General features: G+C 38.5%; 1 protein-coding gene across 1 annotated transcript; it reads left to right on the plus strand.

The window, feature by feature from the left end:
* Positions 1 to 6,482: 6,482 nt before the first annotated feature.
* Positions 6,483 to 7,463, plus strand: LOC105307657 (olfactory receptor-like protein OLF4). The gene has a single exon (XM_011383218.1). It carries the CDS (start codon positions 6,483 to 6,485, stop codon positions 7,461 to 7,463), a length of 981 nt encoding a protein of 326 aa, XP_011381520.1.
* Positions 7,464 to 17,095: the final 9,632 nt, after the last annotated feature.

The raw sequence follows: 17,095 nt of genomic DNA on the forward strand, positions 1-17,095 counted from the left end.
GCCTAGGTGTGTGGTAGGCTAACCATTTAGGTTTGAGTAAGTGCTCTCTATGCTACTTAACCTACCATGAGTTTCTCAGAATTTATCCACATTGATAGTGCATGACTGCACACATTTCATCCAAAATTTTATGCAAATGCAATTTTCGGTGAAGATGATGTACAACTAGTTGCCCCTTACATGATTACAAGCCCTCAGCTTTGCTATTCACAGTGTCCTCAGACCAGTACCTGCAGCATCAGCATCTTCCTGGAGCTTGTGAGAAATGCAGAGTCCCTGGGCCCAACAGGACCTGCTGAATTAGTATTTGCACTTGAACTACAATCCTGCATGAGTCATATGCACACTGAAGTTGGAGAAATGCTGGTCCAGACTAGCTTTTCTTACCTTCTCAATTCGACATAATTATTTGTGTTTGATGTTGTAGGTTTTTAGCAGCCTCCCTTCAGACATTGCCTAATAGCCCAGGGGCAACATCATCTTGGCAGGGAACCACTGGCCCAGAGATTAAAAACTGGAAGCGCCCTGGCAGATTCCAATTAGCACCTATTACTCACTCTGATTATAACTTCGGGCAGATCACTGAACTTTTTCAAGCCCCATTTCTGCAGTGTGGGATGGAGTTCATAATGGTATCACTTCATATAATATACTTTCAATATGAGGAGATAAGAGAATTAAAATGTTAATAAAGCCACAACGAGAGACTGCAATATACTGATCAGCCCTGCAGCCAAGCCAGGAGGACACCTTCAGAACAAAGGAAGATTTCTGCTGGGATTACTAACAACCCATTCCACATACCTGAGAAGGGGAAACAGGAACCAAGAGTCATTCCCTATGACTAAAACCATGGGGAACCTAAGGTTAAAGGCTGAGAACTGCCAGAAGGCCTTTCACTCTACAGATTCTTACCTTTTCACACTACATACTCTTCCCCTTTCCTCACTGTATGTCCATATCAAAAGAAATGGGAACTAAAGAATGCCATATAAACTGAATTCCTTGAACACTCAGGGTCCCTCTCAGTGCCTTTAGTCTGTTTCTCTGTCTCTGTCTCTCTCACTGTCCTTCTCGCTCTCTGCCTCTGAGAGGAGACCACATACTGCTGTAGAGTGTTATCCCTTTTCTAATAAACTTTCCTTTTGACTCTAACTTTGGCCTTAACTCTTTCCACACTCTTTGCCAATGGACCCTCTTCTTCTCTCGGTTCAGAGCTAGGTCTCCCTACCACTCGGGGAAATATGCCTTGTCCTGTAACACTTTTATAAAATTTAAATTACACAAAGCTTATAAGGTACAAATCTTAGATTTTATGGCATAAAATTATATAAATATGTCTCTTATAGTTATCAAAGTTTTTAAAATGTGAGAGTAAAAGGCAGTTCTTAGGTTCTGATGTAAGAATTAAATTCCTCATTAATTTGGTAAAGTGTCATGAAACCAAAGAGTGTAGTGCCCAAAGTTTACATGCAAATCACAGAGTTTCCCTATTGATGAGGAGTGAAACAGCAACTTCCCCCAGGGGTTATGTCCCACCACTTAGCAAAGCTTTGAAGACCCTGGGATGTGATGCAATCAGTATCCTCAGTCTAGATTTCTGAGAGAACTTTAACTCAGGGTTGGAATAAGGTGCTAGTAGGGAGACCTTGGGCAGGCAGGCGAGTCATGGATTCACTTGACTTTTAACCTGGTCCCTTGGGAACAGAGATTCAGCAGGAAAAATTTCCATTCAGTCCAGACCAGTGTCCCACAGGTAAATTGGTGCCCAGAGCGGGGAGCAACAGTGTAAACAATGCCTAATGAGCAAATAAAGGGAGATGAAAATATCTCCTTTTCTATGTGTGCAACCTTGGGCTTTATAAGACATATTCGTTATTTTGGATTCCTAAATCTGGATGAAGATCAATGCTTTATTCCTTTGTGCTCTCTCCTCTGGAGACAGAGCTTGAGTCTCCATTATCAATTATCCAGGAAGAAATTCAGACTTCCACACGGAGTCCTTCCTCTGAGAGACCCCACCCAGGTGAGTCTGAGAGCTCAGCCAGCAGCAAAGGATCTGAGAGGAAAGAACCTGAGAACTTCTACCTGAGAGCCTAACCAGAGATGGCCATCTATGTTTGCTAAGTAGACTAATTGATTAATTTAATATATTAAAATTGGGTTTTCTGCACCAACTTTGCTGTTTAGCATTGAATTTTTTCATATAAGTAAAGATGTTTTGGGGGAAAATATTAAAATTTTTTCTAAAACTTTTCAGTCAGTTCTAACAGCCTATCATATTGTGTTCCTCCATTATTTTTAAATGTAAAAACTTATGTCATTACTCATGTTTTGCATTCATTAATGATCACCTGTATCCTTTTCTAAGTATATTTGAATCCATTTATGTTTACATAGGTAGAAATTATAACATTAGCTATTTCTTCCACTGCTTTCCAAAAGTCTACTTTTATGTTTTTCATTCCAGGTTGATGCCAATTATCTGGAATTAGATTAATTATTGTATTTTATTTATTTTCTTTTAGAATTAGTCTTACATATTTATTCAAGTTAACTTAATACAGTTATTAAATTCCACTAGTTAAACCTGGTCATATTTTCCCATTCCTCAACATTTATTCTGTTTACAGGCACATATTTATGAAGCTACATAGATAAGCAAAATAAGTGAGATGCATACTCATTGGATATCACATTGCGATGGAGAAGGCCCAGTACGTTGAAATAAGTGTGGTATGACATTATTTCCTCAGGATAAAAGTATGAAGAAAAGGGACCAATAGTTGTAGCATAAATAGGATTCTATAGAATACGTCTGGAGAACCTTTACATGTTGAAAACAGAACAGAACTAGGACTAGCGTACCCATCAGATGTGTCATGAAAGAGGTCAAAACTCAAAGCGAAAAATAACAAAGGAAAGATTTCACGAGAAAAGTGAGAGAAGGGTCAGCCTTATGCACTAGAGGGCCATATAAAAACAAGGTTGGTCAAATAAACATGAAATAGGTGCCAGAATAACAATTAGATCAGGGCTGAGGTGGACACTGTGACAAGGTCAGTAGGACAGTGTAGGTCCAGTCAGTGTGATGTCCCTTGAATCCGAGGAAACTGCATCAGCCACGCCAGCTGTCTCTTCTCTCTGCACTTGGCTCTCTGCTGGGCTCTTCATTCTTGTAGCTTTTCCTCATTGACAGGAACTGACCTTCCAAATGAATCTTGCATTTATTTCAATGGATTCCAGATTTTCCTGACTTTGTCCCAAGATAAGACAAGCTTGTTACATTGTAATTCAGCATGCTTTCACACACACACACACACACACACACACACACACACACACACACACAGCAACGCTCATACACATGCACACAAACGCACATGTACACAACTGACAAAGAGAACCATGAAACGATTATGTGTGTACCCTCACTGTGTATGATGCACTCATATTTTCTATTGTGCCTTCTATATTCCATTCTATTTAATTCTTACAAACCTTAGTCTGCCACCCTAGTAGGTCCTGATATAGCATATGGAAAACATTCCTCTGCCATGTCCTCCACACTTAGGTCAGTGTTGCTTCCTTCTAGCCCTTCTCTCATCATCAACGATTTCTGTGTGAATGTTCTCTCATCCCTCCATGGAATGCTTATTTATTCAGCTACTGTTCCCAAATCAGGTAAGTCTAGTGGGAGGATGGCGATGTGTATAACATGCTGCATGCCTCACCGCACTCACTGTGTAGCAGGGAGAAAAGATATGGAACAAAATAAAAATTAGTCCATAGGCATCCTAATATGTGATTAACTTGATGAGAAAGTATCCTTTTCCTGTGATAATGTTCAGAAAAAGAAAAACTCATGAAGGAGAAGATGCAAGTAATCCAACTGAGGACGTGGCGTTTGGAAGATGGAGAGGGGATGAAAAGTTCCAAAACATCTCGTGGAGAGACTGCAAGCAGAGGGAAGTGTGTGTGTAAAGGCTCTAAGCCTTATAGCTGTGGTGTCAGGTGAAGCTGGAAGTCAAGTTCAATGTTTGGAAGCTTAGTGTGAGCACAGGCAGAGCTCTATGTGACTAAAGTGTGTGGAAAGTTCACAGAGACTTGAGGCTAATGTTTGAAGCTATGAAATTTGAGCATCTATCTCCATTAAGGAGTCACTGGGATGGAGTTTAATGTGAGTTTTATGAACAGTTTCAATATACAGAGATCTCCATGGGTCAATGCAATTATCTGTGTATTAGATTTCTAACCTGTAGAAGATGGAGAGATGACAGAAAATTAAAATATGGTTGTGAAATTGGGGGCCTAGACATGGGGAAGCAATGGAGACATTAGAAGCAGAAAAAAATGATCAGCCTCATCTCATCACAGTGATAATCATTTATTTACTAACAGGAAATAAATGATTAACTTTGCTAAGCATGTTATATATGTTGTTCAAATCTGTCACCATTCTGAGCTGATACCACTGTCTGCGCTATTTGGGTGAGAATATTAGCACTTAGAACGTCCAGCTGTCTCTCCTCATTCAAAAAACTAAGAGGTGGTAGAGCTCAGAATCACAGCTGGGTTTTCTGATTCCCAAGGTTTTGTACTTAATGTTATTTACTAAAGTCTCATTTCAGTTTTAAAAAAAAAAAAACCCTGCTTTTTTCTATCATTGTATATTTCCTTTTGTAAATTGTAGGTTTATTCTTTGCAAATCTTCTAGTAAGGTGTTTGATCTGTAAGGGTTCTTGACGCCATGAAGATATTGCTCTTTTTTGTTTTGAGTAAATTGTTACTTGCTATTTTATTGATTATTCTGGGTATAAGGCAAAACAACTATGGTTGGCACGTCACCGTAACCAAGGATGCTTTCTCTTCATCACAATCTCTCAGGGACCCCCGGAGATTATTAGGTCTGTCTCTGTCTCTGTCTCTGTCTCTGTCTCTGTCTCTGTCTGTCTGTCTGTCTGTCTGTCTGTCTGTCTGTCATATTTCTATCTCTCTGTTTAACTGATTTTTAATATAAGGGCAGAAAATAGTTATATGAAAATGGAGCCTCATTTTTACATGTTGATTTAGCAGTTATCAAGTGAACTTTGGAACTATTTTTATAACCTGTAGAGGCAAGATAACCTGATATTATCTTGCCTTGTATTATTTCTCTCCTCATTATTGTGTCTGGGGGTGAGTAGAAGCTGGTATTAACACTACTCCAGGAGGACATAGTGTGTGTGTCTGGGTGTGAATGTGTGTGGTTTGTGGAGCATGAGCATTTCTCCACTTCTTGAGGTGGGGGTAGCTAGCTCATATACTCTGAAATGTGTTCTTTAAAGCATAGATACAGAATGTCAATCAATTGATGGAAATAAGAAGGCATCACTTCACCTCACAGGATCCCATGCAAGGAAAATAAAGTTTAAGGAACAGCATGTGATTGAACGAGTCCCTGTGTCTTAAAGTTTCTTCTGTAGCAGACAGGCCATCTCATTCCACCACATTCTCTGACAGCATCCCTATCATCTCCCTCTTGCTCATTCCCCTCACAACGTGGCTTCCTTTTCAGTGTGATTACTTGAGACAAATGCCAACCCATGACCTTTGCACTGGCTCTTTTCCATGCAGGCTACACTCTTCCCCAGATAGCTCTCTGTCTATTCTGTGCTTTTCTTGAGTTTTCTATTCAAATGGCACCTTGTTTCCAGATTTTTCTCAATTCTATTAAACACACACACACACACACACACACACACATCTCTCTATTATACCTACTTTCTTTTTTTTTTTTTTCAGAGCAAACGCAGCATCTAACAATGTGTATGATTTTTCACTTGTATTCTTTCTCTACCTTTGGATTGTAGAGACTTTTGTTTTTCAGCACCCTATTTTCCTTGATGGGAGAAAGAAAGGTCAGGACTCAACACATATCTCACAATGAGTGTGGTATGACATCATTTCCTCAGGGATAAATGGATGAAGGAAGGGGACCAATGGTTGTAGCATAAGCAGGATTTTCAGTAATATGTCTGGGGAGGACTTTGCATGTTGAAAATGGAACAGAACTAGGATTAGTGAACCTATCAGATGTGTCATGAAAGAGGTCAAAACCCAAAGCCAAGAATAACAAAAAAAGATTCCACGAGAAAAGTGACAGAGGGCCAGCCTCATTTACTAAGTGCCATATAAAAACAAGGGTAGTCAAATAAACATGAAATCGGTGCAAGAATATTAGAATTTATATGTGAAAATTTCTCATTAAACCTGTATAATTATGATTTATTTGGCAAATTGCTGATAATGGAACAGGAATTCCTATTTAGAGATGCTGGGGAAAATAATTTAAAGGAGATATGATCTCCAGAAAAACCACTCATATGTCATATATACATTTTACTGCAAAACATTAATTGTAGCATTTCAAGATGCTAGTAATGTTCATGTCTGTTAAATAATTATTTAAATTTGTATTTCGTAGACATAACCACTAATACATGGTACCAGAAAATTATTCACGGATTACAGAATTTCTTCTTTGGGGATTTTCTGAGGAACCAGAACTGCAACCCCTCATTCTTGGGCTCTTCTTCTCCATGTACTTGATCACCCTGTTTGGAAACATGCTCATCATTCTGGCCATCACCTCGCACTCCAACCTCCACACACCCATGTACTTCTTCCTCTCCAACCTGTCCTTTGCAGACATCTGTTTCACTTCTACTACTGTCCCAAAGATACTGTTCAACATCCAAACACAGAGCAAAGTCATAACTTATGGAGACTGCATCACACAAATATACTTCTTAATGCTCTTTGGACTATTGGACAACTTCCTTCTGACCATGATGGCCTATGACCGCTTTGTGGCCATCTGTCACCCCCTGCACTACACAGTCATCATGAACCCCCGGCTCTGTGGACTGCTGCTTCTGGTGTCCTGGATCATGAGTGCCCTGACTTCCTTGTTACAAAGCTTAATGGTGTTGCGACTATCTTTCTGTACAGTCTTGGAAATCCCCCACTTTTTCTGTGAACTCAATCAGATTATCCAACTTGCCTGTTCTGACACCTTTCTTAATAACATGATGATGTATTTTGCAGTTGGACTGTTTGCTGGTATTCCCTTTACTGGGATCCTTTACTCTTACTCTAAGATTGTGTCTTGCATTCGTGGAATGTCATCAGCTCAGGGGAAGTATAAAGCATTTTCTACTTGTGTGTCTCACCTCTCTGTTGTCTTTTTATTTTATTGTACAAGTCTAGGAGTGTACCTCAGCTCTGCCTCTACCCACAGCACACACTCAAGTGCAATAGCCTCAGTGATATACACAGTGGTCACACCTATGTTGAATCCCTTCATCTACAGTCTCAGGAACAAAGACATAAAGGGAGCTTTGAAAAGATTCTATGCAATGGCAGCTATAAAAGGACCAACTGTTTTAGGGCTGAAGAACTCTCTGGGACTGAAAGACTAAAAGCTGTGATGCCAAAAAATGTGGAAATACAATGTGCCTCTTCTATTTATTAGCTGGAATTTCCATTTTCTTAATTCACCTTCTCTGTACAATGTAAGTAATTCAGTTTATAATGCTTTCTTCTCTAATATATAAACATTTTCCTCCCTTGTACATTTTCCCAGTCTTAAAAGTTCGACCCAAATTTGAACCAAAAATATTTGGAAAATCCCAATTATTGTGTGAATTCGTATGGATTTCTTAGGAAAAATTTCTTCTCAAATGATCATATCATCTCAAGAATTTTATTTTATGTTACTGATAGAATATTCATGTGTTGTGTAACTCACATATAGCAAACTATGCTTGTTGACTAAGTTCATTAACATGATGTTTTATAAAAAACTGAAATACAGTGTCACTTTGGGTCTGTCATTCTATTTAATTTCACTCCCTTAACTGGTCTTACTGATAACATGAACTTTAACATTCTGCTGATTTTTTAACTGGACTCTTACTTTTTTACTTTATTGAGTTTGGAGTCTACAATGCCTACCATAGTCCCCGACAAAAATTGAAGGTAGAGTTGTCAGGAAATTCAAATTTGATAAATAGATTCACTTAATATTCACTTTAGAAAGAAAGAATTTATCTTGAATATGAGGAAACATTACTCAGTTGATTAGGAAGCGAAATATTTCTTTTTCATGCGGTAATCTACTCCTGAAGTATAGAAGATGGATTCCATGTGTGAGGGCCTGTTTTCATTGAAGTGAAGGATTATTGGTGTATTTTCATTTTATTACTAAATTACCTTCCTGTTCGTACTCCAAAATTTCAGTCTTGCCTACAAATATGATTTCTACAAACAAAATATCTCCACTTTTTTTAATTTTGTCATAACCACTAAATGAATAATGAATGAACAAATCAATATCATCCATTTCATAATTCCTCATATGGAGGAATCGCTTCCATCTTCATGACATGAGTGTGACTCACAGGAGAGCTTGAGTTTCTGCCCTGTCATATGATTCTGGGTCAGCAGGGTTTGTGCTAAGATGCACGTCCTTCTGACCTCTCCTGGTTACCTGGAAGCAATCCTCATTAGAGCCAATTGTTAATACAGTTATCAAAAATAAATTTGAATAATAAAATGGTCATAAATGCTATCTCCAAACATCACAACATATGCCAAAAATTAAAAACAGCAGCTTATTATAATTGCCATAGTTTGGTTGCCACGTGCTCCCTCTGGCCTGTGTGCCAAGGTGGAGGGATATTTATAGAAGAAAAAAGGAAGTTAATGAAAGGGGAAAGTAGAACTATAGAGCTTTATTATAAAAATAGATATCTTCCTGCAGGGTTCTCACATGTAAGGTTCTCATGAATACGATGAATGCAAGAAATGTTATAAGCCTTAGCTCCTCCCAAAGACCTTCCCAACTAATTATGTTTGCTTAAAGTTCCAGTTCATCTTTATCACTCCCCCATTTTGATACAGCTCTTTCTCTGAAAGCAGTGATGATCAACAGTCAGGTCTTTAAACTCAGCAGCCTTTTTGTCCCTCTGTCAGGAAGGACCTCTTCTGGATGCCATCTCTCACATCAGAGGGAAGGTGCATATATCAAGCACAGCTCGTGTTAGGGTCAACAAGCAACAGCTGCAAAACTCAATAATAAGAAAAATTCAAAACAAATATAGAACAACATAACAACCTAGTCCAGATGATGAATTTAAACCAGGGGCTCAAACCTGTAAATAATGAAATAAAGATCATTATTCTCTTAGATAGATCAAAGTTCTTGATGACAAATTCAATAACCAGAAAAGTTCCCTCCTTTTCACAAGAGCTTAGGAGACATAAACAAGGGCATGTTTCTTCCAAGAAAAAGAGAGAAATGAAGTAAGAATCGATAGTAAGAGAAGAGTTGTACAGGCCTGATTCAGTCATTTTGACTATTTCTTTCAAAGGTCAGCTGCTTTAATTTTTTGGACAGCTTTCGTTTCATGTCATCAGACAGTGTGCAGATCCAGTCCGAGTTTGGAGCCTTCTTTAGGTATGACACATGCACCCAAGAGTCCACGCCTCAGAGTTTAGTGGCACAGGGGTCAGTCAACAGCACCCGGTAAGGGCCCTTCACACGCACTAGAGGGAATATTTTTTGAGGTGTCTTTTCCAGTAAACAAAATCTCCAGGTTATCGATTATGGATTTTGAGTTTTTCATCTCTTTGGAGTGCACTGTGAAAAGGTTATCCTACCAAAGCATGAATATTTTCAATAGAAGCAATTCGCCTTTATGATATTTAAGCATGTCTCCTTTTACCAACTGTGGATCAAAAGAAGCAGGAGCCAAATGTATGGGGCATCTCAAAAAATGAAAGCTTATGAGCCCCCAAACAGGTTGAATTGGGATTTAAAAGGATGAACAGCAATATTTTTGGCCAAAGTATTTGAAGAGTTTCTACTAATTTTGCCACCTGAATCTTAATAATGCCATTAGTATATCCAACTAAACCTGGAGACTGAGGACGGTGAGCATAGTGAAAATGCCGTAGAATAGGCCCAACAGCACAGACTCATTGGAACAGCTGACCAGTGAAGTGGGTCCTCCATCACTGTGCAGCTGGAGAGGAGTTCCCCAAGTGGGAATAATCTTCTCTAGCAGGACTTCAACACTGGAGAGGCTTTAGCTTGTCTGGAAGTGAAAGCTTAAGTCCAGTGAGAAAGCATACATATGACTAAAATATACTTGTGTCCATGAGTTGGGAGAAACTGTATGAAATCTATTTACCAAAACTTAGATGGGCCCTTAGGCAATTTAAAACATCTAGGGACAATGTGAACAGGCTTCCCCAGGTTGTACTTTGGACAGGTAGGATACTGAAGTTTGGCACTTTTGTGGCCTTGTTAATATCTCCCTTCTAATACTGATACATGAATGCTGTCATTTTGTCAGTGGTCAAATGGTTTATTGCGTGTACAGCAGTCAGGAGTGGAAATTTTAGAGTTCTTGTACAATGGAGTTGTTATTTGGTCTGAATTAGGGCTTTCATTTCTTATCAAACCAGCAATTGTTGGATTTCCATACTTGTTTTTCTTTTTCCAAAGCCAATTGTTTGGCTTCTTTGGCCAGTTTTTCAAAGTTATCAACTGGGAAAATATGTCTTAAAGCCAGCACAGAGGTTTGACAGCGGCTGATGGCTTGAAGGGCCGCACTCTTAGCAGAAACATCAGAAGGTGATTTCCTTTAGCTTCCGAGGTGTCGGGTTTAGAAAGTCTTGGAATTTCAATAACAGATAAAGCATCAGGGAAAAGTATAGCATCCAATAATTCCTGAACATATGAACCATCTTAAATTTTGTCTCCACTGGAGTTAAGTAACGCATGTTGCTTACATAACATTCCAAAGTCATGAACTACTCAAAAGGCATATTTACTGTCAGTTTAAATGTTGACAGTTTTGCCCTTTTCTAAAATGCAGACTTGAGTGAGGGCATACATTCAGTATAGATAGATGATAGGTAGGTAGATAGATAGATAGATAGATAGATAGATAGATAGATAGATAGATAGAAAGATAGATAGATAGATGGATCGATCAGCCAAGAACGCAGAAGCATAGGGGAAAAAATGTTTTTTTCTCCACTACAGAACAATAGGCTATAATACATAGCCTAAGTGTGTCATAGCCTATAACATATAGATTCATGTAAGTGTATTTTATGAAGTTCTCACAACCTATTGATGTATTTCTCAGATATCCCCGTTGTCATGCAGTACGTGACTGTTCATTTTTTCATTCAAAATTTTATGAAAATGCGATTCACAACTACTTGTTCCTAAACTATTATAGGACCACAGATTTGCCAATCCAAGAGTTGTCTTCAGACCAGAACCTGCAGCATCAGCATCTTCCTGGAGCTTGTGAGAAATGCAGAGTCCCTGGGCCCAACAGTCCCTGCTGAATCAGTATCAGTACTTGAACTAAAATCCTAGGTGATTCATATGCACATTGAAGTTGGAGAAGTGCTGGTCCAGACTAGGTTTTCTCACCCTCTCAATTAGACATAATTCTTTGTTTTGGGGCGTGTAGGTGTTTAGCACTTCCCTAGACATTGTCAAATAGCCCAAGGGCAACACCATCTCTGGTTGGGAACCACTAGCCCAGAGTTTGAAAACTGAAGCATCCTGACAGATTCCAATCAACACCTATTCTTTACTCTGATTATAATCTCAGACAGATCACTAAACTCTTCAAGCCCCATTTTTGCAATGGGGAATGGCATTCATAATACATAATAGTACCACTTCATAGAATAGATTTTTATAAAATTAAAATTTGATGAAGCCTTAAGGCACATAGCCCAGATTATATAGCATAAATTTATATAAATCTGTCTCTTATAATTAACAAGGTTTTATAATGTGGGACTAAATGGCAACTATTAACTTCTGATATGTCTGAAGTTTCTCATTGATTTGACATGTGGAGGAGGAACAAACTTTCCTCTACTTTCAATGTTCTTCTGGATGGTTTAAAAATCAAGTAGACATGAGACAGATTAGCAAGAGAAAATGACCAAATTAATACATACATATGTATGGGAACCCCAAATATACTAAAAGTTTAGGCATAGGAAAGATAATTGGGGTATACAAGACAGTCAGAACTAGGGACGAGATAATGTTCTTTAGGGCTCTAAAGAGTCAATGAAGGATGATAAGAAGAGCAGATATTTAGTAAATAAAAGTTATCACTGACATATAAGTGGGTCAAAAGATATTATCTATGATAGTCTCTTACTTAGGGAAGGATCCCTAATTAAAGAGTTGTCTGAGGATGACTCTTTAATTAGGTAGTTAAAGGAAGGGGCAGACCTTTCTCTTGAGCATGAAGCTAAAATTGGTTTTAGCTCACAATAATCCTCATACCACAGAGGCACATCTTGGGTGGCTCATTCTGAACCCCCACAGGCTAATGTGTTAGGAAGCCAAAGAGTGTAGTGCCCAAAGCTTTACATCAAAGTCACACAGTTTTCTCCATTGTTGAAGAGGGAAATAGCAATTTTCTGGAGCTATTAGAGGTTGTGTCCCACCACAAGTCAGTGCTTTGAGGATAAAAGGGACCTAATGCAGACAGTTTCTTCAGTCTAGACTTTTGAGAGAACTTTAACTCAAGGTTGGGTTAAGGTGCTGGGAAGGGAAACCTTGGGTAAGCAGGAGAGTCATGGAGAAGGAGTAAAAAAAAAAAACAGGATTTACTTGACTTCTAAGCTGGTCTCTTAGAAACAGAATCCACAGGAAAATTTTCTTTCAGTCCAGACAAGTGCCCACGGGGAAATCAGGGCTCTGAGGTGGGAGTAACAATGGAAATAAGGCCTAATGAGCAGATAAAGAGAGATGAAAATATCTCCTCTGCTGCCATCCCCGAGCATCTTGATCTCGATGGCTGTTGCTTTTGACCTCTAAGCTGGGTCAGAACTGATGCTTCACTCCTTCCTTCTGTCTTGTCTGGGGACAAAGCTTCAGTCTCCATCATCAACCATCCAGGGAGGAATTCAACTTCCACACAGAGTCCTCCCTCTCAGAAACCCCACCCAGGTGAGTCTGAGAGCCCAGTAGGTAGTCCAGGAAAGGGTCAGAGAGAATGGAACCTGAGAACATTTACCTGAGGTCACCTGAGAACCTAATCAGCCTCTCCTAGAGCCCAGAGATGGCCATGTTTACTGGGTACACCAATTAATTCAAAATTAATTTTTTTAATATTTTTTAAGAGACATGTTTATTGGAATCAGCAATGCACGGATCATTGGTGACAGTCCCACGGTGGGAATGAAAGTCCATTGGGTGAAAATGAAGAAGGAATAGGAGACATAAAGTGGTTCCAGTAAATCAGAACATATACAAGGAGTTTTGCAGTTCAGGGGAGTAGGAAAACGGAGTATTAGGTGTGGAGGTGTGAGCAGGGAAGTGAGGGAATTGTTTTTGTTTTTTTTTTAAGAGGGTATTTATTTGAGCATGTTTGTAATCTTTGAAAATATCCAGACCAAGGCAGTAGATAGTACTTTGCAACAGCCATTTCTGAGAGAAACATTTTGCAGTATCCTCTCTCAAGTTAGATACTCACATAAAAAACATTATTTAATAAGCCTAAGGAAAAGGACTCGCATTACCACACTGAATTTTGTGTTTGTCTCATTTCGATATCTAGAGTTTGGAAACATAATTATTGTTTTTATTTTGTTTATCTTAAACTGATGTTTAAAGGTGGCATATGATTAGGACAGTCTTGGATTTGATAAAAGCATTTTTGACACGCGAATTAAAAATTTGTGATAAAAGTAATATATCCTGGTGCTCAGCAAAGAAACATGTAACAACTAAAATTGGATTCTTTTTCTTTTTTTTTTTTATTTTTGGTAACTGATCAGCTCCATTTCACACTGTAATCAGTGGGAGAGACTGTCTAGATGTCGGCAGTTCTATGATTTGGGTCACTAACATAGAATAATTGATTTCGGTACCCTAGTTTTATGTTAATAAGCTATTAGGACTTTCTCAATAAAAGGTATTCCCTCTGTCTACCGAGCGTACCTATATTTCTCTCACTGACTTCTGGATCCTGAGCTCCCTGTGCAGTCTGAATAAGGTATTGTGTTCAGAACAAACCATGTACTAATAATAAAAGCCTCTGGTAGCAATAAATATTGTCCTAGGAAAAAAAAAATAAATAAATAAATACATACATACATACATACATACATAAATAAGAATACTAAAGAGTTTTTCTTTGCAATTATTTTATTCTTGGTGAAACTGTATATATTTTGGTTTACAAGCCTTTTACTTTACTATAAATTGTGAAATTTCTTTACATAGTTTATACAGTGAGGACTGAGTTTTTATTGTGGTTTAGGATACTATACTTTCAAACAAAAATTGAAGTTTTGTTCCACCAAAGATTTTTACTGTTTGACAATGAATTATTTTATATACATATAGAAGTATCTGGGTGAAATGTATGAAAATTTATAAATTTTGTGTGGTCAATTCTATCAGTCGGTCATATTGTGGCCCCCCACTACTTTTTTTAATTCATTATTTTGTCATATTTATTTTTTAAATAATATTTAATTTTTCAATTACATTTGGCTTACAATATTGTATTAGTTTCAGGGGTACAGCACAGTAATTAGACATTTATATAATTTACAAAGTGATCACACTGATACATCTAATACCCATCTGACACCTTACGTAGTTATTACAATATTATTGACTATATTCTTTATAATGTACTTTAATCGGTTTAGTAACTACTAATTTGTACTTCTTAATCACTTCCCCTTTTTCAACCACCCCCTCAAACTCCTTCCATCTGGCAACTATTAAAATGTTCTCTGTATCAATGTGTTTGGTTTTTTTGGTTGTTTGTTTGTTTCATTTATTTTGTTCTTTAAATTCTACATGTAAGTGAAGTCATATGGCATTTGTCTTTCTCTGTCTGACTTACTCCACTCAGTGCAATACCCTCTAGGTTCATCCATGTTGTTGCAGATGGCAAGATTTTATTCTTCTTTATGGCTAATAGTCCACTGCATTTATGTACCACTTCCTCTTTATCCATTTATCTGTTGATGGACACCTGGGTTGCCTCTATATCTTGGCTATTGGAAATAATGCTGCAATGAATATATGGATTCACATATCTCTTCAAAGTAGTGTTCTGGATTTGTTTGGATAAATACCCAGAAACGAGATTACTGGGTCCTTCTTTGTCTCTTCTTATAGCTTTTGTTTTAAAGTCTATTTTATTTGGTATAAGTACTGCTGCCCCAGCTTTTTTTTTTTTATTTCTATTTTCATAAAATATCTTTTTCCATCCCTTTACTTTCAGTCTGTGTGTGTCTTTCGACCTGAAGTGAGTCTCTTGCAGGCAACATATGTAAGGCTCTTGTTTTCTTATCCAGTTAGCCATCCTATGTCTTTTGATTGGATCATTTAATTCATTTACATTTAAAGTAATTGTTGATAGATATGTAGTTATTGCCATTTTATTATTCATATATTTAATCCCTCTTCTTTCTCTTCCTCCTCCTCCTCCTCCTTCAAGAAGTCCCTCTAATATTTCCTGTAATGCTTCATGTTGAACTCCTTTAGCTTTTTCTCGTCTGAGAAACTCTTGATCTGTGCTTCGATTCTAAATGATAGCTTTGCTGGGTAAAGTAATCTTGCTTGTAGGTCCTTGCTTTTCATCACTTTGCATATTTCCTGCCAATCTCTTCTGGGGAATTTCTGTTGAGAAGTCAGCTGACAGTCTTATAGGAGCTCCCTTGTAGGTAACTAACTGCTTTTCTCTTGCTGCTTTTAAGATTCTCTCTTTGTCTTTAACCTTTGACATTGTAATTATAATGTGTCTTGATGTGGGCCAATTTGAGTTCATCTTGTTTAAGACTCTTTGTGCTTCCTGAGCTTGTATGTCTATTTTTTTCTCCAGGTTAGGGAAGTTTTCAGTCATTATTTCTTCAAACAGGTTTTCAATTTCTTGCTGTCTTCTCCTTCCAGTACCCCTATGATGCGAATGTTGTTATGCTTGATGTTGTCCTAGAGGCCTCTTAAATTATCCTCATTTGGGGAGGGGGGATTTTCTTTCTTTTTTCTTGTTGCTGTTCTGATTGGGTGTTTTTTGCTTATCTTCTAAATTGCTATTTCAATCCTTTGCTTCATCTAATCTGTGGTTGATTCCCTCTAATGTATTCTTCATTTCTGACTGGTTCCTTTTTATGTCTTCTTGTTAAAGTTCTCACTGAGTTCATCTACTCTTTCCCTAAGTTCACTGAGCAACCTTATAACCAGTGTTTTGATCTCTGCCTCTGATAGATTGCTTGTCTCCATTTCGTTTAGTTCTCTTTCTGAAGTTTTGTCCTGTTCTTTCATTTGAGACATATTTCTATATCTCTTCATTTCAGCTGCCTCCCTGTGTTTGTTTCTATATATTAGGTAGATCTGTTATGTCTCCCTGTCTTGGCAGAGTGGCCTTATGTAGTAGGTGTCTTTTAGGGCCCAGTGGCACAGTCTCCCTGATCACTTGAGCTGGGTGCTCCAGGTGTGTACCTTGTGTGGGTTGTGTGTGCCTTCCTGTTGTAGTTGAGCCTTGGTTGCTGTTGGCACATCAATGGGAGGGGTTGACCCTTGGACTGATTGATTGTGAGAACTGACCAGTAAGAGGCTTACCTTACATGACAGGATTTGCTTTATCAAGGCTCTAGTGCCTTCCCAGTCTGCCCCTCGGGGGTGCCATCCTCAGATGCAGCCCTGGATGGTGCTCTGGATCAGTATGAAGCTGGCCACAAGTTGTGGCAGCCCTGGGGCCTCCTGGAAAGGATTCTGCTGCAGTCCAAGTTCAGCTGCCACTTGTGCCCTGCCCAGGACCATCTAGTAAATGTCCCTAAACAATTCGTAGATGGCCGTCACCCACACTGGGCTTGGAGGCAACTCAAGAAGCCAAGCCACAAACCAAGGCCAGCTGCTGCTAGTGCCAGGCATGGGATGTTCAGCAAGAGGTATGGGGCGTGCCAAGACCAAACACCACTTGTTTGGGTTTTGAAAACCCCTGAGAGATTTTAGGAAAGTTGGAAGCATGAGCTA

The sequence above is a fragment of the Pteropus vampyrus genome, unplaced genomic scaffold (assembly GCF_000151845.1).
Source record: "Pteropus vampyrus isolate Shadow unplaced genomic scaffold, Pvam_2.0 Scaffold507, whole genome shotgun sequence".
Taxonomy (NCBI): domain Eukaryota; kingdom Metazoa; phylum Chordata; class Mammalia; order Chiroptera; family Pteropodidae; genus Pteropus; species Pteropus vampyrus.